The sequence below is a fragment of the Cololabis saira genome, chromosome 15, assembly GCF_033807715.1.
Source record: "Cololabis saira isolate AMF1-May2022 chromosome 15, fColSai1.1, whole genome shotgun sequence".
Taxonomy (NCBI): Eukaryota; Metazoa; Chordata; class Actinopteri; order Beloniformes; family Belonidae; genus Cololabis; species Cololabis saira.
This window is the reverse complement of record NC_084601.1, coordinates 7,343,561-7,370,940: the sequence shown is the minus strand read 5'-3', so window position 1 is coordinate 7,370,940 and position 27,380 is coordinate 7,343,561. Positions and strand designations below refer to the sequence as shown.

General features: G+C 36.1%; 3 protein-coding genes across 5 annotated transcripts in view; 1 reads left to right on the top strand and 2 right to left on the bottom strand.

The window, feature by feature from the left end:
- Positions 1–2,325: 2,325 nt before the first annotated feature.
- dus3l (dihydrouridine synthase 3-like (S. cerevisiae)) lies at positions 2,326–11,703 on the bottom strand. 3 transcript variants are annotated; one of them, XM_061741802.1, is made up of 16 exons: positions 11,470–11,703; positions 9,844–9,968; positions 9,015–9,255; positions 8,579–8,927; positions 8,182–8,252; positions 7,978–8,067; positions 7,759–7,800; positions 7,130–7,282; positions 6,864–6,980; positions 6,077–6,142; positions 5,758–5,868; positions 5,343–5,439; positions 4,711–4,786; positions 4,215–4,403; positions 3,769–3,897; positions 2,326–2,568 (listed from the first exon to the last, which is right to left on the bottom strand). In XM_061741802.1, exons 2-16 carry the CDS (start codon positions 9,933–9,935, stop codon positions 2,496–2,498), a joined length of 1,896 nt encoding a protein of 631 aa, XP_061597786.1. In that variant the 5' UTR covers positions 9,936–9,968; positions 11,470–11,703; the 3' UTR covers positions 2,326–2,495. The 3 variants fall into 3 exon arrangements, with proteins under 3 accessions (XP_061597786.1, XP_061597785.1, XP_061597787.1); XM_061741801.1 differs by having other exon boundaries at positions 11,474–11,703; XM_061741803.1 differs by having other exon boundaries at positions 11,371–11,487.
- Positions 11,704–13,517: 1,814 nt separating this feature from the next.
- On the bottom strand, positions 13,518–15,947 carry LOC133461449 (transcription termination factor 1, mitochondrial). Its single transcript, XM_061742367.1, has 2 exons — positions 15,909–15,947; positions 13,518–15,165 (listed from the first exon to the last, which is right to left on the bottom strand). The coding sequence occupies exon 2, from the start codon at positions 15,140–15,142 to the stop codon at positions 13,991–13,993; it is 1,152 nt and encodes a 383-aa protein (XP_061598351.1). The 5' UTR covers positions 15,143–15,165; positions 15,909–15,947; the 3' UTR covers positions 13,518–13,990.
- Positions 15,948–19,116: 3,169 nt separating this feature from the next.
- Positions 19,117–27,380, top strand: part of akap9 (A kinase (PRKA) anchor protein 9) — an 89,294-nt gene continuing 81,030 nt past the window's right edge. The window contains exon 1 of the mRNA XM_061742361.1: positions 19,117–19,318. Within this exon, the coding sequence (XP_061598345.1) occupies positions 19,271–19,318 (48 nt within the window). The 5' untranslated portion in view covers positions 19,117–19,270. The remainder of the gene's footprint in view (positions 19,319–27,380) is intronic.

Genomic DNA, 27,380 nt, shown 5'->3' with positions numbered 1-27,380 from the left:
TCTTGTCCCACTGGCAGATTTTTCTACTTATTTCAAGTGAAAATGTACTTGAAACAGATGAAAATGGACAAATAAGTTATTTTTCTGGTGATGACTCTAAATGTTGAAATAGCAGTAAAACCACATTCATTGATGAAATGACATAAGGGATGGAAAGGGGGGATGGCAGTTTTACAGGGGGGATGATTCTGACCTTTTTTATTTCAGGAGGGATGCCATCCCCCCTCATCCCCATTACTGCCTCCAACCATTGTTGCACATGTTAAATTTTGCACATTTTGTTAAGTCAATATTTTGTCCAAAGAGGATTAAACTTGAAACTTTTTTGACACTTTATACTGTGACTGTTTTGGAAGGTTGTTTTTTTCCAAGATTAAAGGAGCTTGAGGCAGGATTTATGAAAAAAATCCATATAGGCTACATTTTAAGTTTTCTAGTAATAATGTCAGATGAAGCGTTCCAAACCTAAAAGAATGAGCCCTCTAGTGTATCTCTCCTTTGCCTTGAACAGGCTGTGTGCTGCAAAATGTGCTGCAATTCGGTCCCGAATTTCCCGCGCTGGGCTGCGGATGTGACGTCACATGACGCTGCATGCACGTTCTCCCCGTTCTCCCGTGCCGGCTTCACTGTTGGCTGCAGTACCCCCAACGGCCGTCGTGGTGAAGGGTGGCGCTAGAGAGTCTCATTTCTTAAAAGGAGCCTCAAGCTCCTTTAAAGTATGAACATTTTCAATCACATTTGTATGTTTCCACTCCTGTGTGTTCTGTGTTGTGATTAGTAGGTTTATTTTTCCTTGAAAATGTGTGTGTTTGCTTGTGCATGTGCGCATGCATCTGTGTGTGCGCACACTTCATGCCCCCTGTATAAGTCAGTGCCCCACTGGTGCCACCCCTGTCAAAAAAGTCTGGATATGTTCCTGCCTGCTGCCTGGTTGCTTTGGCACCTCCAGACATGTTTCCTAGGCCACTTTAAATCTTGTGGTGACACACCAAAACTAAAGGCCAACATTTCAGAGTTGTGTTCTACTGTCGCAGTAAAAGACACAGAAAACTGCCAGACTTAAAGGAGCTGTCTGTAAGAAATGTCCAAAACTGGTACTGCAGTCACTTTCAAAATATTGTTGAGCGGCGTGTACTCTCCCCCTCCTCCCCCCGACCAGAGGTTGCCAGGTAGGCTGCAGAATGCAGCAGGAACGTAGGCTGCCATGGCTGCGATAATTAGAGCCGAGCTGGCAACCCGGATGCCGAAACAATCCTGACTTGGTGATTGGGAGATAGGTGGAGGGTGGAGCTTCAGAAACAATAGTGACTTGGTGATTGGGAGATAGGTGGAGGGTGGAGCTTCAGCCCAAAACAAAAAATGACAACAACATCAGTTGTGGGCTGCAACTCCTCTTTTTAAACTGGAATATCCTGGCTTGAGTGATGTTGTCAGTGACATAAGTATTTGAAATGAACATGATTTTTAAATGTCTGTTGACATATCGGGGTCATTTTATGATTAGTTTTATTATTGCTCTTACATACAGCTCCTTTAAGTAAACACCTGCTGATATACTCTGGTTTATTGTGTTATATATTTAATGTCACTAATAGTCTAATGTGCAGACTAATAACTGTAGCTACAGTTAACATTTTGAATTGCACAACACTTGTGTTTTATTTTGCAATTATATTTGGCAAAAGGTGTACATTTATTGCAAACAAAACAGTGGGGGGGGTGCTCATCAGGACTTTACCAACAGAGAGGTGGTGTGTGTGTGTGTGTGTGTGTGTGTGTGTGTGTGTGTGTGTGTGTGTGTGTGTGTCTCTTGCCTGCTAGCTGGTTTTGCATTTGTGATTAAATGCATAACTAAATGCAACTAACCGAGCAAGAAATGTTATTATGTAGCCTAAATACAAGTTATACCTTCGAGTTAATTATTACCAGCTAAAAGCCAGATTGCTTTAAAAAACACATCCATTCCTTATTAGAGCATAGATTTCTACATGGTTTTAATTACCATCACTTGATCAAGTCTTAAGCCACACTTGTGTTTCTTTAAAGAGTTAGTACTGCTGTATCTGCTCTTACTAGCTAATTTTGGTGGTTGTATAATTTTTAATCTTATGCTTGTCAATAAGCGACACATATGATTAAAATAAAATATGGTAAATAGGAATTTAAATGGATATTCTGTAATACAAAATGTATCTACACCATTTATTTCTGGTACTGATACAAAAAAAATTCTGGTTCAAAAGAACATAAGTGATAAATCCAATCCTTTTACAATAATAGAAATGCACAAGACAACATCTTTCTGTGATAAGACTTTAATGCATATCACAAGTTCACAAACACTCATGTATTCGTAAGACAAATTAAACTTACTTTACTTTTAATAGTTATCATTTATAACAAAAAAATCTTTCCTTAATTGTGTCCTCTATAGCAAATAAAATAAAGTATAGAATGCTGTGTGTTTAGCAGTCACTCAAAAGGAAAAAAAGAGATCACTTGTAGGAATTTGCTTTATGTTTGGGTAAAAAGTTGAAATTCTTCGGTACGGGTCCAAGCACCATTTCACTGAAAAGATGATACCACACATGTTATATTAGAAATAAAATAGAAATGCTTTCATTTAGCCTCTACAGGCCATCAGGTCACCCACCTTTTCGTTTCATCTCACTCCCACCTCTGGGGTGTACATTCTTTTCACTTTAAAAAAAAAAAAACTATTTATGTTAAGCATAGGATAAAAAGTTGAACTCGGATTTCTAGGAAGTATTTTCACAATCGTTATTTTAATAGCGGGACTCTTTCCAGCGGCGCCTGTGTAAAGGAGCGCGGTTTAAGATTAAGATTCCCAGAATATTCAAATTTTTTGAGATAGGATATTTGAGTTTTCTTAAACTGTAAGCCATGATATGCAATATTAAAATAATAAAAGGCTTGCAATATTTCAGTTGATTTGTAATTAATCCAGAATGTATGACATTATTTTTTTTTTAATTTTTTTTTTAAAATTGCATTACAGAAAATAAAGAACTTTATCACAATATTCTAATTTTCTGAGATAGTCCTGTAGGTGTAGTTAAGTAAGTAGATCAAATCCATTTAACTGACAGGGCCATGATTGTTATTAATTTAATTTCAATCAAGATATGCTGAAATAGCCCCAAATAAATATATTTTACATGTATTATACATAATGGTTTTATATTAACTTGAGGTTAGGTATATTACTTATCATGGTCGTGACATTAATGGAATAGTGTTGCATAGAGATGTCTAAGGAGAATGATAAAAACGAAATCACATTATGGGCACTTTTTATTATTTCACTTTAGTTTATAATTCATCTTCATTGTGGCATCATATAACACTGTTTTTAGTCATTTTTGTGCACTTTTCAGCTCATTATATTGTATTTTTCTACATATTTGGGAAGACAAGGTGTATCCACATGGGATTACGTCAGGTTTGTTTACGTCAGTGGCCGCTGTTATTGGTCCAGCGCGACCACGTGACGCAGCCGCAGCGCTCCTCGACACAGGCGCCGCTGGAAAGAGTCCCGCTATTAAAATAACGATTGTGAAAATACTTCCTAGAAATCCGAGTTCAACTTTTTATCCTATGCTTAACATAAATAGTTATTTTTTTTAAAGTGAAAAGAATGTACACACCAGAGGTGGGAGCGAGATCCTCTTTCTAAAGACATTTACGTGGTTGACCTGACGGCCTACTAGCTGCAGATACATTTCCTAGAGCCAGTTTTGTGCTCACCTTATCCTGACCCAGTCTGCAACATTTTGACTGGCCATCAGCGACTCTAAGTAGGTCCGGCCCATGTAGTAGGGAGGTCTCTCGTTGATCTTCTGGGGCACTCGCTCCAACAGGCCCACGGGAATATATCTAGAGAGAGAGACAAGTCGGGAAAAAGAGCAATGCTCAATTTCTATTTAGTTTGAAAGCCGGATCGTGTTTGTTGGATCACCAGACTTTTGTAAAAGGTTTAAATAAATAAAAAATCCCCCCTGTTACGAAGACTCACATGGTGGGAGTGGAACCTGAGATGCATGCGAGGCAGTCAAATATTTTGACATGCAGTCTAAGCTCATCTGATGCCACGCACATTCTCGTATTTCACTCAAGCTACTGAGCTGTGAATATTACTTACAGTACTCCCAACAGAAAGGTTGTAACATTTGGAGGACCGTGATGTCGCCCACCTGCACATGAAGGAGAGCCACTCCAGCAAGAAGTTGCGGGTTTTCTCCACGCCCCGAGTGTCGGAGCCCCAGTGCTCCAAGCCAAAGTTAGTGAAATCTTTGAGCATGTCCAGTCGCTCACTGGACGAGATGTCCCAGTGTCTGCTTTCCTTTATCTCAGTGAAGATCCAGGGCTTGATGAGAGCACCCCTGGAGACATCAGAGCAGACCCCAAAAACTGAAGCTCAAACGGCAGAAAATTCAGTGTTTTTCTGATGAGGTTTCTGTTTGGATTTACTTTCCTGACATGTATGAAAAAAATAAATAACATAAATTTAAAATGTATTATGGACGCTATAAGAAGGAGGGTTTTGTTTTTGTTTTACACTGTACTGGTAACACATTTGACTGTGTGTGAGCTCCAAATGTATGTGTCACAATCTTTTATCCCTGGCTACAGCTGTACTTGTAAAATGTTTCCATTGTTTCTTCTTTACAGTGTGTAAATAAATCAAACCTTGCAATCATGATGCCAGAAACACTAGTCTCTCTCGCTTTCATCGCATCCTCATAAGAAAGAATGTCTCCATTACCTAAAAACAAAACAAAAAGTCATCTAAGTTTACGTCTTTCGCAGTAAATCATTGTCCAACAACATTTGAATGGTTTTACAGTCCGTTACACTGAATCCACGGAGTTCGTTGTACAGGACTGTCTCAGAAAATTTGAATATTGTGATAAAGTCCTTTATTTTCCTGTAATGCAAAAATGTCATACGTTCTGGATTCATTACAAATCAACTGAAATATTGCAAGCCTTTTATTATTTTAATATTGCTGATAATGGCTTACAGCTTAAGAAAACTCAAATATCCTATCTCAAAAAATTTGAATATTCTGGGAATCTTAATCTTAAACTGTAAACCATAATCAGCAATATTAAAATAATAAAAGGCTTGCAATATTTCAGTTGATTTATAATGAATCCAGAATGTATGACTTTTTTTTTTTTTTTTTTTTTTTTTTAAATTGCATTACAGAAAATAAAGAACTTTATCACAATATTCTAATTTTCTAAGACAGTCCTGTATATTGTGGTATTTAACTTATCTACGTTACACAAAGTTAATATGGCAACAAATACACATACCAAAAAGTGGGACAGGACTAGCCAGCTTGGCGCACGTGTCAATATAGTCCCAGTCAGCCGACTTGGTGTAGCGCTGCTCCCTGGACCTGCCGTGCAACTGGAAGGAAACAAAAATCAGTACCATTATTGAAACTGATTCATTTTTATGGCAATAAAAATGACACCATAAAGTAGGACAAAAAAAACCAAAAAAACTAAACATGACTGAAACAGGAGCTTGTAAAAGCATCTTATGACTGGACATTATAGAGATTAACTGTAAGAAAGGGTTACATCCCCACAGAATGTGGCTATTTCACCTTTCAGCTTTCAAACCCAGACTAAGTGTGATTTCTCTTATAATGTTTTTCCAAAATAAGATTTTCAACAAAAACAGTAATTTAATACCCATCTCCCCTTGCATGCTACTACTTACAGTGATCATAGAGACATCCCAGGTTTTCATCTCTGGTATGAGCTTGTGTGCCAAGTTAGACTTCTCTTGAACGCCGGTGCGGATCTTCACCGTTAAAGGAACATCAAGGACCTGCAGGAAAACACCCACTTTTGACCTGTTTCAACATTAATGTACACACAATCCATCAATATCAGAGCTAAACTGTTCTCACTGTTAACATTCGCTTTGAATCACCACTTGTTGCATTTCCTCATTAACACAAAACTGGTTATAAATGATTAAAACATTGACGCAACCCTCACACACATGGAATTTAATGCAGGTAAGTCATACTCACGTAATTCATTCCTTTTACGATCTGTTCAAATTTTCTGGTTCGCCCCATTAAACCACAACCTCCACCCTGATAATGAGAAACAAACAAAAATCATTTGTCGAAGAGTTTTATATTCACGTTTCTTAGTTCCTGTCATCCTGACTCATCATACTGTACTATCAAATACAAATTACCAACTTCTGTCCCTTTAGTTCACTTCTACTAATAAACACACTCTCAAGGACTACTTAAAAAAAAAAAGCTTGAAACTTTCATTATAGGCTAAAAGACAACATGTATGTTTTTTTTTTTTAATCCTAATGTGTGCTCTATATCACCAGGAAGAAAGCAACTTATTGTGCTGATATTTAATATGGTAGTTTATAACTAACTAACTGAGCATTAATATGAACCAAATGTTACAGGACTGTCTCAGAAAATTACAATATTGTGATTAAGCCTTTTATTATTTTAATATTGCTGATCATGGCTTACAGCTTAAGAAAACTCAAATATCCTATCTCAAAAAATTTGAATATTCTGGGAATCTTAAAATGTAAACCATAATCATCAATATTAAAATAATAAAAGGCTTGCAATATTTCAGTTGATTTGTAATGAATTCAGAATGTATGACTTTTTTTTTTTTTTTTTTTTTTTTTTAAATTGCATTACAGAAAATAAAGAACTTGATCACAATATTCTAATTTTCTGAGACAGTCCTGTATTAATAAGGATTTGGAAATATTTCACACTGCAGCTTGTGTGTATAAAGTTTCAACAAAATCTACAACAGTTTAACATTTACCTTCCTGTAAACAAGATCGATGGGACATCCAGAATTGATGTCCACAAAATCAACTTCAGTGTAGCGATTGATGAGCTCTGCACACCGCGTCATCGTATCGGGGAAACATCCCTCAACCTGAACACAACATTCAGACGTCAAAACCGGGACCAGCTTCATTCTTACACAAAAACTTCTTACAGAAACAGACGCTGTAAAAGTCTACTTGATGTGTTGAGGAAAAAAAAAAAAAAAAAAAAAGAGTGAAATATCTAAGATCGGATCACCTGGACACCAAAAATATCTTCACTCTCGTGTCTCTTTAGGAGCGCCCACTCCGACTGCTGGCCCTGCAGCAGGTTGGTGCACATGGCCATCTCCCCACAGGTGATGTCTGCACCAAAGCGCTTACAGACGCGTCGAAAAGGCAGGTTTCCACACTGACGAAACAAAACGCCATGTCAGGTCTGAACCACATTTTTTAAAGTTAACGTTCAACTTCTACACATTTCAAATATACAGGACTGTCTCAGAAAATTAGAATATTGCGATAAAGTTCTTTATTTTCTGTAATGCAATTAAAAAAAACAAAAATGTCCTACATTCTGGATTCATTACAAATCAACTGAAATATTGCAAGCCTTTTATTATTTTAATATTGCTGATTATGGCTTACATCTTAAGATTAAGATTCCCACAATATTCAAATTTTTTGAGATAGGATATTTGAGTTTTCTTAAGCTGTAAGCCATGATCAGCAATATTAAAATAATAAAAAGGCTTGCAATATTTCCGTTGATTTGTAATGAATCCAGAATGTATGACATTTTTGTTTTTGTAATTGCATTACAGAAAATCACAATATTTCTAATTTTTTGAGACAGTCCTGTACATATTTCCTTATTTTGGTACTTACAGTCGTCAAGGGAGCGAGGTAGAGCTTGTCTCGGAAGTCGACCTTAAATGTAAAGAAATGAATGTTAATCCTGCACAATTCTAATATATTATTAGTGAGTCTGACACGCTTGGAGCTGATTTGTACATTTATTTAATCAAAAAAATGATTAAAAACAGATTTATTGCCATGAAAGTCAAGGGGTTTGGGAGGGAAGAGCTGAAAATGATAAAGATATACCTGCTTCTTTTCACAAGAGCGTAACTTGATGACATCTTCATCAGTTAAAGGGCCCATAGTCTTCACGACAGGCTGTTTATCTGGATTTCCCTGCAAACCGTCACAGTGCAAACATTTAAAAAAAATACTTGCATATAATATCCTAAAACAAAAATATATATATTACTGACGTGACTAGTGGAAGGACTGAGTAAAGACTCGTACCTGGGATTCAGTAGAAATATCCTGCTTTTCCCCTTTTGGATGTGCAGATACTTCATCTGTACAAGCGTCACCTGAATCAACCACAGAACTGAATGATAATCACCAAATGTAATTTGGCTCAAAGCTTATATTCACATAGATAATATAATCCAAATATATCCCTGGTGTCTGAAAAGTCAAACGTATGAAGCTAACAGATAATACACGGCTGACGTCACATTGTATTAAATTTTGAGTAAATATTTATTCACACAACACATTTTGAGATTCAGCTTAAGCCAAGACACGGCTTCGTATGCAGGGAATCCACCCATGAACCTTTAGGACCTCTTTCTATATACAAGCTCTAAGACTAACGTATAAATTAAAGTTAAGGGAACACTTTCACTGCACCTACCATTTCCGTGCTGCTCTTTTTTGTCTTTGTTTTTCGAAAGTGTTTTCAGATACTCTTCTGACTTTTTGAAGGCTACCGAACGCTTCCTCAGACTGTTCTGAAGGTCCCTGTCCAAGTTGTTCTTCACCACAGTCCTGCCTTTGCAGGCGTCGACCAGATCTGCCTTCTCCATGGTTTTGAAGTCGGGCGTAGTGTGAGCCTTGGCAAAGCGGCAGGTCAGACCATATCCACACTTTCCAAATGTGTCGTAGATGTAACAGCGTTCCCCGATGTCAGGAAGCTTAGAGGCCATGTACTCCGCAACATCATGGGAAAAGCGGCACTTGTCTCCAAAGCTGCATTCCTTGTCCTACATGGATGAGAAAGTCATGATAATAATATATTAATCGTATTGTATGTAGTTGTTTTTTTTGTAAGGATGGTTTAAGTTTCATACCTTCACGACTGAGAGACACAGGCGTTGGTCATCATAACTGGCCGGCTTTTTGTGTGGCCTTGACTTATTCTGCCCACGAAGTTGTTTACTGTCTGATTTCCCATCTTCAGTGTCAAGTTTGATTTTTTTTGGTTGATGTTCCTCAACAGATGTCCCAGTAGTCTCATCGACTTGGTCTCTTTTGGAGCCCTGCCACTCTGAGTCTATATACTTGTGAAATTTCTCTTTGGTGGTAAAGAATCTGGAAATACAAGAGTTATTTTAATAATATTTACCAGAGGTGGAAGTTTTCCTGTTTGGCCTCTAGGAAAGTATAAACTGGATTCATTCAGGGAAATGGTATTCTTGATCATTTTCTTTCCATAAAAGACAACTGTTACGTCCAACAGGAACAAGTCTTTCTTCTTCAATAATGGGTTTGAATTTCCACCCACATTTTCTAGACTATGTCTCTTACAATCCCTGATTCTATCATGGTCAATAAGTACAAAACACACATCAACCAATTAGACCAACATTGTTATGGCATCTTCGTGCAAACCTGTTGGAAAATAAATTTTGCACAAGTGCAGCAAGATAATGTGTGAGATAAATTCTGTGTGTCAAACAGAAAAGGACAACCATAAACACTATGCAATTCAACCTTTTCCAAGAATTTGTGTCTCTTAAAAGGCCCTTTCCCAAAGTCTCCCCAATTCCACTGCAGGAACCTTGTTGTAATCCAAGTGCTTAATGAAGACTGGTGAACCAGGCTAGTAATGGTGATCAATGTTAACTGCAGTTACTGAACTAACATCCACCAGTGTGCAGGGTAACGTAAATGACTTACTCTGGTTTGAGGGAAGCTTCTCCCTTTACGGCCACATCCGTCCCTTTCTCGGTTGTTTCCACCACCGTTGTTTCCTCCACCACCGCTTCCATCACACCTTCACAATCTTTTCTCAAATCCTTTACCTGAAACATGTATGATAAACATACATTTTCAACAAAGTTACAGGTTAAGAGCAAGACTGGAATCAATCTCACATTATCAAAAGATTAAACTTATTGCCAAATATAGGACACTTGTACAGTACTCTGGTCTTTTCTTTCAAAAGCACCTCCGACTTTACTGTATCTTAGAGGGAATTTTTTTTTAGACTTTCCAGTACTAATGTGACAATTTTTCCCAAAATTTCCTGACAAATTCTGTTTAGTTTTTTTTCTCCCACATGCAAAACATATGAAAAAGTGCAATACAGCACGTGACGTTATTAACAATTGTTTACAAGTGCAGCTTTTCAGAATCAGAATCATTTTTATTGGCCAAGTTTGAACATTGTCCAACAGGGAATTTGACTCCGGTTGTTTTGCTCGCTGTACCCAGATTTAAAAGTAGCAAACAGTAAAGTAAATAAACAAATGTAGGCACTTATTGTGTATATATGTATTGTGTATATATACAATTAGAGAACTGGAAGGTGCAGCAGTATGAGGTAGAAAAATGACGGCTCTAAATAAAATAACATATGTACAATTTATTTTTATTTTTTTTAAGTGACAGGTGCAGCAGAATGAGGCAGACATGATTGTTGCCGGAAGGTGCATTGTTACAGAATGTGATAGTTATTATAATTAATGCTATTATTGTTATTGCAAGGTGATTGGTTTCTCTGAAACTCTATTAATTGTGAGAGTTCATCAGAGCAACAGCTTGGGGGAAAAAACCTTTCCACCCAAAGCAGTTAATTCATGAAAATAAATAAATAAATTGAGGAAGGAGCAAAAAAGCTCCTGGGTAAAGTCCTATTTTGAAGTTCACTTCAGAGCTTTATCTTGACCACTTCAGACAAAGGTATTCAGATTCAACATTCAATCAATGATATAATACAGGACTGTCTCAGAAAATTAGAATATTGTGATTTTCTGTAATGCAATTACAAAAACAAAAATTCATTGGATTCATTACAAATCAACTGAAATATTGCAAGCCTTTTATTATTTTAATATTAATGATCATGGCTTACAGTTTAAGAAAACTCAAATATCCTATCTAAAAAAAATAGAATATTCTAGGAATCTTAATCTGTAAGCCATAATCAGCAGTATTAAAATAATAAAAGGCTTTATCACAATATTCAAATTTTCTGAGACAGTCCTGTATGTAAAAGTATATCAGCCTAAAAGTGCCAGGTTTTTAACTCTTATTGTTAATACTTTAAGTGCATTCCATCATGATATTTAGACTAGACTTTCAGTTCTATAGAATTTGGCATCAAGACTTCCTACTAATGTTTGTTGTATATAATGGAACTATTTCCTGAAACTGAATGAAAAAACATGAAAGTGTCGTTTGCTCAGACACTGAAAGTCTCACCGTTTCTGTGCAGCTAAACTCTACTCATTCTGCAGCCTATTCAGCTTCAAAAGCACAACTATGTACTGTAAGGTCAAACGTTGATACGAGGCAACTTACTTACACGTTTTCTTTCCGTAAACTGAAGTTAAACAGCTACTGAAACATGGCTAGCCCTGCTAAAAGCAAAACAAAAACACTAAACTAATAACGTAAAAGCACCGAAGGCCCTGGCTTGGTCACTTGTGTAACGCGTGTCTATGACTAAGTTAACGTTTATGAAAAGTAATAAAAAAATAATACAATGATTGTAATCAGAGCTAGTTTGCTACTCCAACAGCAAACGTGCAGGAAACATTGTGCAGCGGTTAATGGATTCCGTCATAAACCTATTGATAAATGGTTCCGTATCTTGACGACCTTACACTACCCTGGATTTGCGCAAATCCAGGGGTTTCAAATTCACATGCAATTTTTTGGGTCTCAAATATTTTTTTGCATTCAAACACTTTTTTTCTTTGATTAAAAACTTTTTTTTATTGAAGTGATTTTTTTTCATTGAATATATTTTTTTCTTTTTGAAGCAACTTCTTTTTTGATTAAATGATAAAGTCACAAATGTCCTACCCATAATATGGCCCAAACACAAAAAAACACTACTTCAATCAAAAAAGTTGCATCAAACAAAAAAAAACTTCACTTCTATCAAAGAAAACATTTCCAATCAAAGAAAAACAGTGTTCAAATGCATTTTTTTTGTCTTAAATATTTGTTTACATTCAAACACTTTTTCTTTGATTGAAATAATTTTCTTTGATTGAAGTGAATTTTTTTTTAATTGAAAATATATTTTTTGATTGAAGCAATCTTTTTTTTGATTGAATAATTAAGACACAAATCTACCTCCATAACGATGCAGCAGGAACTAGAACTAGTACCAAGTACAACAATTCTACTAAAGAGAGCCAGACAACCCATCATTGCAGGAGTAATAATATATACCGGTATATATATATATATATATATATATATATATATATATATATATATATATATATAATCATCACCAGCAAAATCCTGAAGTATAGGCAGCAGAAATTGGCACTGCATTGGATAAATAGTTCAGACAGTAAATATTAATGCTAATCAGAAGTCTAATAACATTTCTCTGGTCTTGAGCATCTAATTTACACGTTTACGTCATGATCTATAATCAAAAATAATGTAGCTACCCTGTTACTCTAGTTTCAACCCTGTTACCATATAATGTTAATGAAAAATAATCATAAATGAATTCCTCAGCTTACAAGGACAATAGGTTTATTGTCCTTTAAAAAGTTTAAGTAATCATATTAATTATTTATTAGAGGAAATATTTGAAAGGAAATACTGAAATAAGTAACATGCCAATATTGAAAAGTTGGGAAAGATGGATTTCCAGTTAGTTAATTTCATTTTTAACCAAATCAAATGGTTTGTCAGTTATAATGTTACTTTCTATACTTAAAGTTAAAGGACTTATAGTTTAAAAAAAATTAATCACCTTTTTTCAGGTACCTGAATGTTGGTAACAGGGTTGCACCAAATATGGCAAATAACAAATATAACATAAAATAAAAAATAGGCCTTTGATGCTTGAAAAGGTTTATTACCTATTATTGATGAATCCATAACAGAAATAAGAAAGAGGTTTATTTTTCAAAAATTTTGAAGCCTAAATATCCTCCAAATCTGGAATGACCCAAAGATGTTTTTGTCCATCTTCTTGAAAGTAGATATTTTCTATACGAGTATGAGTTTATGAGTTACGCTTATACAGAGAAACACCAATGGAAGCACCGACAGTGCTACCTTTATAGGAAATTCAGTTTCTTTTGCAAGAAACTGTCACTGGGAACACGACTATTGACTTCATGTACAGTAGCAAATCTTAAAAGTTACTTAAAGTTAAATCATTCTGACTGTGTCATACACAACAAAGACCTAAAGACATTATTATAAAGGTTTACTTGTGTACTGGCTGCGCTAACACATGCTGAATATGAAGTCTGTACAGATTATGGCTAAATTTAACTTGTTTTTACAAAAACACCTAAACTTATAATCCATTTCGCTTAAAATGCATCAAATCAGAATCAGTAGTTACACATATCAAAACTAGTACATCATTATTTCTATGCCTGTCAGGCACATTTTCTTTTTTCCTTCTACATGACACCCCAAAACAATCTTGTAAATGAGAAAAACTGGACAAATATTTTACGAAATTGCATGTGCGTTTTAACGAAAGGATGATCTTTTGTTCAAGTAAAAATCATGTTCTTGTCAATAAATACTTAATATCTAATCTGAAACAAGTTAATTCAGTCAATCGATTCAATCAAGTATCAGAAAACGAATAGAAATCAGTGTTGAAGATCAAGATCTTTCCACCCAGGGAAAAAAATAAAAAATGTTCTCAATAGAATTGAAAAGTAATCTCTGGAGCTCTTATGATTAACCTGAAATTTTACAAAAGAGAAAATTCCAGCATTTCTTATTTATTAAATTTAAAATCTTAGATGATCAAACATTAATATTCTAAACTGAAGAAACAAATAACATTTATTATTGTCTAACACCACAGGAGAAGCAGCTACATTCATCCATCTGATGAGGCATTAAGCTTTTCCATTTTTGCAACAAATCGCTTCCGACTAGTGTCCAAGATGTTGATACCATTTTTTTCGAAGTCATATCCCACTTTGTGCAGCTCCCCCAGTCGCCCGGTAATGTTCTTCGTGCTGTAGTCCAACACCTTGGGCTTCTTGACGATCTGCTCCATTGTTATTCCTCCTTCCAGAAGACAATCTATTTTGGAGCTCAGTGTTTCTAGTCCAATGTAGAGAACCAATGGATAACTGATGATCAATTTCTTGATGTCATCTTCCTGACAGCCAAGTTCAACCATCTTCTGCTGAAGGCTGTTAAAATTCTTTTTTAGATACTCATTTGACAGGTCCAAAATTTCCGCCCCAGGGCCTTGAAGAAGGGCCAACAGTTCAGAATTGCTCAGCTTAAGAGACTCTCTCAGGTTGTCGATGTTTGACCTGACTCTTTTAGTGCTTCTGATGAGAATATAGACGTTTCGAGATATAACCGTTTTTGCAAACTCTTCTGGATTTCTTCCACCGAGCTCCAAACAGATATTTTCCAGAAGCTGGACCATGTGCTTGTTGAGCTCTACGCTGTTGGAGAAGGTCCGTGGTGCCGTGGTCAGCAACCGATGAAGGTCCTTGGTGTTAAGTCCCAGTGAGATTAGAAAATCTATGTTCTTCTTCAAGTTGTCGTTGTCACTGGAACGGAAGAAAGACTCAGGTGAACGATCCAGGATTCTCACGATTTCTGCATCGGTGTTGAACACATTTCTCCACAAGTGCCAGCGCTGTTCCAAGTGATCGATGGAGCGGGTGATGGCTCGGGGATAACGGGACACTATGCCGGCGATTACTTTATGGTTAGCACCTTTTTGCTGAAGGAACCGAGCAACGCCTTTCTCGTTGGTGAAGACTTTACGCAGCACCCCAGGCTGACGCCGGCGGGCCATCTGCACATCTACACCCATTACATTCAAGTTTTCAAGCAAGGATTCGTTCTCTGGGTTTGCTGGTGGCTTATTTGGTCCATTATTGTCAATGCAAAGCCTCCTCTGAAGGCAGACTGATGTCAGCTGGACAGGAACAAGCTTCAGACTCCGAAATATCTGGAACTGACAGAAGCCGTGGAGGGCCTTGACTTGATAAACTGCAGCCATTTCTACTGAGGAAGGCAACAAATCTAGTCAAAGAAACAAAGAAGACAGAATAACTCGTTATTTGAGCAGGTATACAATGGAGGTTGGTTTATATATTTACAGGACTGTCTCAGAAAATTAGAATATTTAGATTTTTTCTGTAATGCAATTACAAAAATGTCATATATTTCTGGATTCATTACAAATCAACTGAAATATTGCAAGCCTTTTATTATTTTAATATTGCTGATTATGGCTTACAGTTAAAGATTAAGATTCCCAGAATATTCTAATTTTTTGAGATAGGATATTTGAGTTTTCTTAAACTGTAAACCATGATCAGCAATATTAAAATAATAAAAGGCTTGCAATATTTCAGTTGATTTGTAATGAATCCAGAATGTATGACATTTTTGCATTACAGAAAATAAAGGACTTTATACTTTATACATTCATATCACGTGATTTATATGAAGTGTCAATACGACACTTTATTATAATTTTGACCAAATATTTGCTTCAAACTTAAAGGAAAAAACAACTTCCAGAAGTGCAATAATAAACCTGATGCGAGGCCACCAGTTTGATCAAAATAAATATTCCTTTTTACGAGGATCTTTTGATTGTAAAATAAAATAGTCTCATCATCGGATCTGCCGGTAGATTGTCACTTACTTTCGTTTTTCACCCCAGACTGAATGAATAAAAAATACGAGCCATTCCGTTTAGTTTTTTCTAGCAGTATGATATATCAATAAAGGAAAAAAGGAGGAAAAAGAACTCATACCAAACTGGGACGTTTCATATTTCCGACCAACGTGTTTAAAAAACACTACTAGCAGAGAGGTTAAACTCGGAACATCTCGCGAGAACTGTTTCATGAAAAGGTAGGGAAAAATAAATTAGAGCCGCCTAGCGTTTGGGAGAGAAGTAATTTTCTTCATCAACCAGCAGGGGGCAGAAGAGGTTTATGTTTTGACAAGAGTCATATGGCGAGTAAATAATTGTAACTAGAAATCGCAAACAATTATTGTTATTATTTCTGCCAAATGTAATTTATTAACTTAACTTTACAACTACTATATACATCCTGCTGTGATGTAGCTAAATTTGACAAATACAATGAATTAATGAATTATAATTTTGTTTTATATAATCATTTTGCCAAAATTAGTCTAATTAGTCTAAAAAAAGACATATTTTGGTTGGAATCTTAACATATACACACACACACACACACACACACACACACACACACATACACACACACACACACACACATGTATATATATATATATATATATATATATATATATATATATATATATATATATATATATATATATATATATATATATATATATATATATATATATATATATATATATATATATATATGTGTGTATGTATGTATATAGTTGCATTCACCATTTGTTTATTATAACCTCCAAAAAATGTACGGAATCATGAAAACAGTGCTTTATATTCTACATAATGAACACATTACTATTTTGCACTTATCATAAGTCAGCTCATTTTTGAAAGTACACCATTGTAGAACGGCGTAGTGTTGATTTCAGGCATTAAAAGTTAATTTGACCTCAGCCAGAGCTGCTTTTCTTGTATATGATACAGGCTCACAAAGCTCGCAGCTGGAACCCCCTTGATCACTCCTCTCTCTTTACTGATGAGTCCCACCACTTATGAATATTTTAAATTTAAACAGCACAGTGATAGCTTCATTATGCAGACGAGCGTTCACTCTGCTGCTCTGAGACTGAACTGACCTTGTTTTAGTCCCTCATTTGTCCACACTGATTGTATAGAAAACCTCATTAATTTTCCATCATCAATACATCACGATAAATGTTTATTTGCATTTAGATCAACTGTGTCCAAATTTCTTTGTTCTTTTAACAAGATGTATAATATTTCATTTATTTATAGAAGAACAAAAAGAATAAAAATAAGAGACCTATGAAAAGAAAGGAAACATTAAAAACTTGCAACTCACAGCACGGCTCATGATCGGCCCACCAATGTGTGTATTCATGGTTTCTGTCAGTTAAAGTGGGCTTTCATGGTGAAACATTACATTCTTTTTTTTCTTATTTAACTGGTTGCATAAGAATTTAATTTACATGTGAGAAATATTCGTACGACTGTAACATACTAGTGTTTTGAAATGCACCAGGAAATCATTAGTGTCTTCAGATGTGCAAACTTGCTTGCTTAATAAATATATATATATATATATATATATATATATATATATATATATATATATATATATATATATATATATATATATATAATATTTTTTTTTTCTTTCTGTTATGTCTAAATCATTATTTAAATGAAGGAAAAATAGTCTTGAGGTATGTGTCCGAAGGGTTTCAGTGTTTTGTTTTATGTCAGCTCATGTCTGATTTAACATTTTAGTGGATGGATGTTTTTTAACTCAATTGTTTTCTGCACTCAAGTGAGTGAGTGCAGAGTGATTCTCCCTCCTCCCAATTATGCTTTTAAAAGGAAAACCAATTACTTTTACAAATTATTACTTTCGCTTTTCTTCTTTCTTCCTCTACAGTTACTCCTGAGCTTATATCAGTCCATGCATGGATATAAAAGCGGTTAGGTTTCATTGTTACATAGACTCCTATCCTGATCCATTTGTTGTTGTCTCTGCAAAGCTGCGTTGGTGACAGCAGACACTCTATACCCCCTGGGTGAATCAATAATTTAGAACCCAACGAAACTCTCAAGTGTTAGTTTCTTGTAGGTGCTGTTGCTCAGGAAGAGGTGAAAACACGTTGATGAAAATGTCCAAAAGACGATGGGTGGAATTGAAGATCTGCCAGACTATAAGCTGTTCAGCTCCTGTCAGCCACAGACGCAGATCGTCCTCTTCTGCTGCTGCAGGTACAGTATGTTTCAAATCAGCAGAGAAACAACAGAATGGGGATATTTTGTTGGAGCTGTTATTTACAAGGCTGTCTATTTTAGAAAGCTAATTGAACTGCAAGGGAAAATGAAATCTTCTAAAACTTTATTAGCTCTGTTTATAAAATCAAGAGCAAAAATGTTGTCATGCATGTGAAATTTGATATTTGATCAATCATATACAAATGAGCCAAGTCAATACTCTCAAGCTGTAAAAGCTATTATATATATATATATATATATACACTAACTCAGCTCTACATTTAATATTTGTTAAAGAAATTGTAGACTAAAAGCAACTTCCACCAGGGCTCTATGATTAAAATATTGACTGCCATCACTTTCAACTTTCATAGAAACAGAAACAGATGCAAGTGTTTCAGATTACCTAGTGTCCCATCCAGCCAAGGCTGCTCAAATGTTTCCCCCTGAGAAATAATCTTAGACTACACTCGGAATAGCTCAGCCACATCTCTTGCTGTTGTAAGAGATGGGGTGAAGCTTCTTCGAAAAGTGAAGAATAAAAAGAAAAAAGAAAACTCAGTTTCCCCTCCAGCTCGGTTTCAGCTACAGAAACTGAGCAAATATGATGAGCAAAATTCCTGTAAATGTCAATGTAACATTAGCAAATTACATTAATTTAAATAAAGTTAATAATGTAAAAATGTAGGAAATGTACATACACTACACAGCGAAGATGTAACATTTGAAACATCATCATTTAAAAACTACCGGTACAGTACAGTAGGAGATATGAATTATTAAAACTTCTAAAATACTTGTACATTCACAAATTCGGCTTTAGTTTAATAATATTTACTTTGCTTTACTTTGAAATGAAAATACACGTTGTCCACACCTTATTAACCGTGTTTAAACGATTATGTAACTCCATAAATTAACTGCATATAAACTAAAAAACGAAGGGTCCCGCTGTTCGAACGAAACTAGATGATATTTCCGACAGTTTTGAAAGCAACACGGGCAGTGGGCGTGGCTACGAGCACATCCAGCAGACGTCATCACCTGGGTCTCATGTTTACGTGGAAAACATGGCGGCGGACACGGACACCCAACAAGGAGAGAGCTAGTGACAGCGATCTTTAAACCACACCAGATATGTCTGCAGTTTAGGCTTGAGAGATTCCTCTAGGATACTTCGTATGAACCCGTTTCTGTCTTGTTTTAGCCACAGAGACTGCGGGGATGGAAGACGAGGAGCGGCAGAAGAAGCTCGAGGCCGGCAAAGCAAAGGTATGAGGATCAGTTTTGATCAGTCTTTAACTCATCAATGATTATTTTATTACTTGACATTTTAACTTATCAATGTGGGGGGACTTGCGGTTGTGTGGGTTCGGCGTGTCAGCTGTCTTGGCTCCCTCCCCCTCACTCAGCTGTCAGTCCCAGAAAACATGCGTCCTGCTCTGACAGCCGGTGGGAGGCGAAGCCGACGCAGAGCCTACGGCGTAAGGTACGCGTCGACGCGCAACGTACGGTGCGCGGCGACGCGTTCCCTACGCCGTAGGCTACGCCGTAACCCTACGGCGTATGCTCTGCGTCGATTTAACACAGGACCATAATTCAGGCTTTAGCCCTGCTGCTGCTAACCACAGGTGCTTCTATTTCAGTTTATCTCCTTCTTTTCCTATATTTCTGTGAATGTGTCTAGCAGTATCAACGCACACAGTTATTGAGGGCTTATAAACGCCACCTGAAGTGTCAGGCTGGTGTAACAGGATTTGCAGGGCATATCCCCACAAGCCAGACGAATGATTACTTCACTTGTCACGGCTGCGTTGTATTTTCTCAACCTGCAGAATCCGCAGGTGAACCTGGACAACCCCCATCGTGCCCAGTAGCTCGTTAGACAACATTGCAACAAAGAATGACACGTGATAGGAAGTTTTCCTTCCATAACCGATTAAAATCTCGTGGATTTTAATAGACTTCTCAATGCTCTTACAGTTCTGAACTATGGCATGACCTTGCTGCAAATCTAGTGTCTAGACTCAGACAGTAAAGGCTTGCAGGACTAAAGCTGAAGCTGCTAAGAACAACATGTATTGACTGCAAGTTAAGTGATACAGTGGGTGCATGGTATGTGGAGTGTAAAGTATGTGACTAAATGGGTCAGGCATTAATGCATCAGAGTGGAATTAGACTGTATGTGTGTGTTATACACACACATACATACAGGACTGTCTCAGAAAATTAGAATATTGTGATTTTCTGTAATGCAATTACAAAAACAAAAATGTCATACATTCTGGATTCATTACAAATCAACTGAAATATTGCAAGCCTTTTATTATTTTAATATTGCTGATCATGGTTTACAGTTTAAGAAAACTCAAATATCCTATCTCAAAGAATTAGAATATTCTGGGAATCTTAAGCTGTAAACCATAATCAGCAATATTAAAATAATAAAAGGCTTGCGATATTTCAGTTGATTTGTAATGAATCCAGAATGTATGACATTTTAGTTTTTTTAATTGCATTACAGAAAATAAAGAACTTTATCCCAAAACTTTATCCCAGTATACAATTACAGTATGAATTAGACAGTCCTGTAAATTTACATGCACAAAGTTTCTGTGGCCTCATGGTTTCTCTTAAAATTAAATTTTTTTTCACTCAGGATTCTGAATAAACTATCCATTTTCACAAAATACAGTTAGAGAATTGGTATGAATTCTGTCAAAGACATGCGACAGAGGAGGTTGTTGTGGAAGTGATATCACAGTGCTGCAGAGAGGCATTTACTATGCTGTTTGAAGACTCTTCTTCACGGCAGGTTTCAGATTAGAGCTTGTCCTCTAAGCTTTTAGGTTTGCACAGTTGGAGAGACCATGTGAAAGACCATCTCCCTGGTTTTGAGTCTGGTATTTTACCTTAACAAAAACAAACCAAAGAACTTTCTTTGCTACAAGCTGGTTTTACTGCTGTTTGTTCCGTGTCATCATGTCCTCACATGCAGTACTGAAACATTTCAAGATGCTCCACTGAACAGCTATCACTCATAATGTTTTGCAAAGATATCTAGGACATTATTACTTGTGACGTCAGTCAAATGAAATCAAACTGAATCCAACGTCATGCATTTGAGAGCAGTGAAATAAATCCACTGCTTGAGTAAATATATTAAAATTATTAATGCTATTGGTATTTATGTATGTTTAGTGGGTTACATGGCCTGTCTTTTGCCTTTTTCCCAGGTTAGCTCTTGTGCTTTTTCTGTTTCAAAAAATAAAATGCAAGAACCAGCGACTGACTTAGCGATGCATGTGAACAATGACTTTATGCTGACGTCTGACTGAAGGGCAAGCTGTCAATCAGCCGTTTTACGTTACCAGTCAAGTGCCTACAGAGTCAAAACAAACAATAAGCATAGTGAACGTTGTGGGCTGGTGTTGCTGAGCCATTGTTCCACATCCGAGCTGCACATGTATTCTTTCTTTCTTGTTTCTCTTCCAAATTGAACATGTTGACAAGTGTTTATTCTGTCAATAATAGATTTAAATTTTTTTCACGACCTTGTCTCAGCTCTGCTGTTTTTTGATTTTTAAGCTTACGAAACTCTCTTTGAAAAACACATCGACCATAAAGCAAGACGCCAAATATGGAAAAAGATGTAGTGTTCAAAATCAGGAATATGCTTCAGCAGGATGTAGAATTTAGTGGTGCTATCAATTAAGCAAAACATTGGAAGAGAGAACTGCATTGCTTAGTTTTACTCTACCTTACAACATTGAATGGTGTCTTCAGAGGATAGAAAGGACTTTTATTGCTGCTTACCTTTTTGTGTGGAGATTTATAATATTCTTCACAAACCTAATTCTGTCATACTTATTAAATTGAAAAGCTATTGGTTCTGATGAATACAAAGCTTTTTTTATGATTATATCCAGACCAAAATGCAGATAACACTGCTACTTTTGTTACTGCATCCAGAGAATATACAGGACTGTCTCAGAAAATTAGAACATTGTGATAAAGTTCTTTATTTTCTGTAATGCAATTTAAAAAAAAAAAAAAAAAAAAAAAAAAAAAAAAAAAAAAAAAAAAAAAAAATGTCATACATTCTGGATTCATTACAAATCAACTGAAATATTGCAAGCCTTTTATTATTTTAATATGGCTGATTATGGCTTACAGTTTAAGATTAAGATTCCCAGAATATTCTAATTTTTTGAGATATGATATTTGAGTTTTCTTAAGCTGTAAGCCATGATCAGCAATATTAAAATAATAAAAGGCTTGCAATATTTCAGTTGATTTGTAATGAATCCAGAATGTATGACATTTTTGTTTTTGTAATTGCATTACAGAAAATCACAATATTCTAATTTTCTGAGACAGTCCTGTATCTGTATTTTCTCATGTTTCAGATAGGTCAATGTCACTGTCGCAGCTTTTTAGGACACTTGATCTTCTTATCTTGGCCCTGAATAGTTAATCTCTCAGCTCCAAGTGTCCTCCCTTCCTCGGTGTGATGAATGGACTATAACTAGCACAGATTACATAGCTTATTCATTGGCTTAATTCACACTGGTTGCTTTTACTTTTCGATTATAGTTGTTATTGACTACAGCACTATATCAAAACAATACGTACTTAGAAAAGTCATTTGCTGTAATAGTGTGCTGCTTTAGCTGCTTGAATTGCTGGAGGGTTTAACGTGATGTGTTGGTCCTACAGTCCCCAGTCTCATTACCTGGATCATTACGATACTTATCTTTAGGACAATCAAGGGTATACCTTTTTAATGAGATGTTTTTAGTTTAGTTTAGTTTTTAGTCAGTGAGATAATGTTGCACACGAGTGAAACTATAGATCTTGATATCAAATGACTTTTCAAAAAATATTTACACTGCAAAAACTCAAAATCTTAACAAGAATATTTGTCTTATTTCTAGTTTCTAGTCAAACAAATCTCATTACACTTAAAACAAGTGTCATTACCAGAAAAATAACTTGTTATTTGACAATTTTCACCTGTTTCAAGTAGATTTTCACTTAAAACAAGTAGAAAAAAATCTGCCAGTGGAACAACATTTTTTGCTTGTAATGAGAAGATCCACTGGCAGATTTTTCTACTTATTTCAAGTGAAAATTTACTTGAAACAGGTGGAAATTGTCAAATAACAAGTTATTTTTCTGGCAATGACTCTTGTTTTAAGTGTAATGAGATTTTTTGACTAAAAATGAGACATTTTAACTAAAAATAAGACAAATATTCTCGGTAAGATTTTGAGTTTTTGCAGTGTAAGGCTTAGAAAAGCTGCGTCAGATTCTTTGTAAAAGCATCAACAAGTATTAGTTTCGTTTTTTTTTTCTCTTCCCACTTAAGTAGGTCTGAAGCAATGCATTGATTGTGTTGGTTGGGCCCATCGCAGTAATGGCCTGGTGGAAAGATCGGTCTGTGTTGGCGTGTACTCTGGCCCGGGAGAGGAGACTGTGGCTGCGGTTTTTAGCAGAGTCATGCTGGATGAATAAATCGGTCATTCCCAACTGATATCTAAATTTATGTGGTCTGGTGAAAATAAGAGTATTATTGTCAGCCTATGTCTGGACTGTCTCAGAAAATTTGAATATTGTGATAAAGTTCTTTATTTTCTGTAATGCAAAAATGTCATACATTCTGAATTCATTACAAATCAACTGAAATATTGCAAACCTTTTATTATTTTAATATTGCTGATCATGGCTTACAGCTTAAGAAAACTCAAATAGCCTATCTCAAAAAATTATAAATATTCTGGGAATCTTAATCTTTAATTGAATTACAGAAAATAAAGAACTTTATCACAATATTCTAATTTTCTGAGACAGTCCTGTAAATCATAGGGACAGCAAAGCCTCGATGGCATTCATGTGTAGATGCACATATGGATAACTATCAGCACATTTTCTTACTTCTATTGTCTTACCTGCTTTGAATCTGTTTTGGAGAATGTGTTTAGTTTGACCTCTGCACAAGTCCACATGGGACTCGTCAAATATCATGAGATGTTTGCTGAATTTGACAAAGTCCGTGGTGGATTAAAATGGCAAAATTAGCTTTTAAACAGAAATAAATTGAATAGTAATTTTCAGTTTTTGTTACAAATACAGACAAGATAGAAGTCTGAATGGGTGTGTTTCTGCTTCAGTGGAACATGGACAGCTCCCTCGATCTTATCCTGTTATTCTGGGTTCTGGGGGGGCACAAGAGTTGCATCAACCTTCATCACATACTGTCGGTCATATCGGTCCGTGGCTACCGTCATGTTGGTGCTGACTGTGCGCTTCCTCTCTAGCCTGCAGTAAATTGCTCTTTTCTTTAGTGCATTGGAATTTTCTGGAGTGGCAGCTTGTGACTGGACTTCATATGCCAACAAACGGGCACACAGTTTCCACCTGGAAAGACCGTTATGTTTTACCTGCCCGAGACAGCAATGCACTAAACTGTGCCTAATCGCCAGGAAAAAGAAAAATGCGTAAAACAGAATAAGTAAGCCTGAGGCCGAGGAGACCAGTTGCTGGAGTTTTGGCAGAGGAATGCTGCCCTACTCTTTTCTAATATAGGACTCGATCTGCTCACCAATCCTTAGTCCTCTTTGTTGTGTTCTTGTTTCATAATGTATCAAATAATTTATGCATTAACACTTTGGTAATGGATGCTGTCCGTGGGTTAGTGTCCTCATGCAGAATAGGACAAGGCCTTCCTTGAAAACCATTGTCTGTGTGTGAGTATATGTTGCTCAAAACACTCTATAATACAGGACTGTCTCCTAAAAATTAGAATATTGTGATAATGTTCTTTATTTTCTATAATGCAATTTAAAAAAAAAAAAAATGTCATACATTCTGGATTCATTACAAATAAACTGAAATATTGCAAGCCTTTTAATATTTTAATATTGCTGATTATGGTTTACAGTTTAAGATTAAGATTCCCAATATTTCAGTTGATTTGTAATGAATCCAGAATGTATGAAATTTTTGTTTTTGTAATTGCATTACAGAAAATCACAATATTCTAATTTTCTGAGACAGTCCTGTATACTCTGCCCTACTTTTTACATCCAGTGAGTCACTGACCTGCTGCAAATGATCCTACTTATGTGCAAGTTTTTCCTCCAGGTGTTTATTTTTACTCCCACATATTTGTCCAGCTTTTTGTTGCCCATGGCTCAAATCTTTTGTGATTTGTTGTGGCCGTCAAAGTCAAAACAACTGATATTTTTTTAAAGAAATGGTGAAATGTCTCACTTTCTAATGTTTTTATTAACATTTTACACAGAATCCCACCCTTTTTAAAAAGATAAATGTATCTATTTCAAGCTACATCTTCACTTAATCTGTGTTTTTTTTAATTAGACAGTTGTTTAGATAAAGTTATTTTGAAAACTGAACTAACTAATGAAGTGTTGGACTGCACAATATATGGAAAATATATCATCATGGCAGCAAAAGATGGCTTGAACTGCAATGAAATGACTATTATGTGTTCAGGTCACAAGAATTCACTCTTAACGTCAATAAAATATTTGGCGAGTCGGCTGGACTCTCCCGAGTTGACTGCCCTGGTGTAGATAGTCATGGTGGAGATGTTGACGTACACAAAGGGTTGTGTCGTGATGACATGAGTGAAAAAAGGCGCAGCGAAAGTGTGTATGAACAAGATCAGTCTGTTCAGACTGGTGATCTCAGTGTTTCCACTTTCTCTGAAGTTACACGTGTACGAACGCATTTAAATGTTTAAAAAAAAAAAATTAAAAAGAATTAAAATACATCATTACGGAAGAGTATTAAGGCCATGCAGGAGAAAAATAAAAATAATAATTTAGAGGAGGAAGATTTTTTTTTCATTATGCACTTCGAGAAAAAAGTCGAAATGCCGAGAAAAAAGTTGAAATGTCGAGATTAATTTTGAAGTACAATTTCGAGAATAAAGTCGAAATGTATAACTTTATTCTCGAAATGTCGACTTTATTCACAAAATTTCGACTTTATTAACAAAATTTCGACTTTATTCTTGAAATTGTATTTCAACATTAATCTCGACATTTCGACTTTTTTCTCGAAGTGCGCACTAAAAAAAAATCTTCCCCTGTCAAATATTTTGTCTCCTGCATGGCCGTAATACTCTTCCGTACATCATGGACATAATTACATAGGATATACATTCATTTATGTCATTGCAATCCAAAAAGTTTAACCTCAGTTTAGCTTATTTTACAACTGAGAAAAACAAAGAAAATCAATAGGAGGATAGATGATAAGCTTTTGCTGGCTTTAGTTACTATTTTAGGCTACTATCAAACCCCTGCATGTTTTTTTTTTAAGTGTGGACATGATGTGTGTTGAAATGTTTTCAGACAGCAGATGGTGATACACCTACGTTAGTTTCCCAGATGGTTTAGAGCGACGCGGGCTTCACTTCTCCGTATGTTCAGCCAGTCCTCTGCTCTGCCCTGCCAAACAGGGCAGCTTGCCGTGATAAGCAGATCAGCGAAAGGCAGAACTCTGGGTGATTTCTGCTGCCATCCCCTCTGTATATGCTCCACTTCTGCCCCTGTGTTCCTCCTGACTGAACCAGAATTTAAAGTTTTGCCCTTTTCTTTTGTAATATCGCAGCTTTGTGGCGCTCTCATGCTGTGAAACAGGCCTTCATTCATGTTCAGTTCTGCTTTGCCCTGGTTTTGTGTAGATGAAGCTCCTCTCGGATACAGATATAAGTGCTGGACGAGTGCTGTCGTGTGTGGAGGTGCGGAGGCTAAGAACAAGCACCCGTTGGGCTTTTAAGCTACATGTAGTAGGTGGAAACGTGACCATGAAACCCACTCGTAGTTCTGTGGTGTCGGCCTCTTACCTTTTGTACAGCATCACCAAACCGCAGTTGTCAGAAACAACTGGCTTGTGTAGTGGTTGAAGCTGCAGGAGTGGGGCCAGCCGTCTGTGTGATGCAGTTGTGAGTTTAGTTACTGATCATTTATAGTTTTGACATTTATTTCTGCATTTTTCAGGGACTTACCTGAACAAAGGCAGATGTTCTGTATGGTTTATTGACTCTATGACACCGTCCCAGCAGAGAGTATTTCAGTTTATCATTTTATTTAGTCTAACCAGTACTGGAGTTGAGGGGGGATGAGGGGGGATGGCCTCTCCCCTGAAATAAAAACAGTCAAAATCATCCCCCCTGTAAAACTGCCATCCCCCCTTTCCATCCCTTATGTCATTTCATCAATGAATGTGGTTTTACTGTTATTTCAACATTTAGAGTCATCACCAGAAAAATAACACCAGAAAAATAACTTATTTGACAATT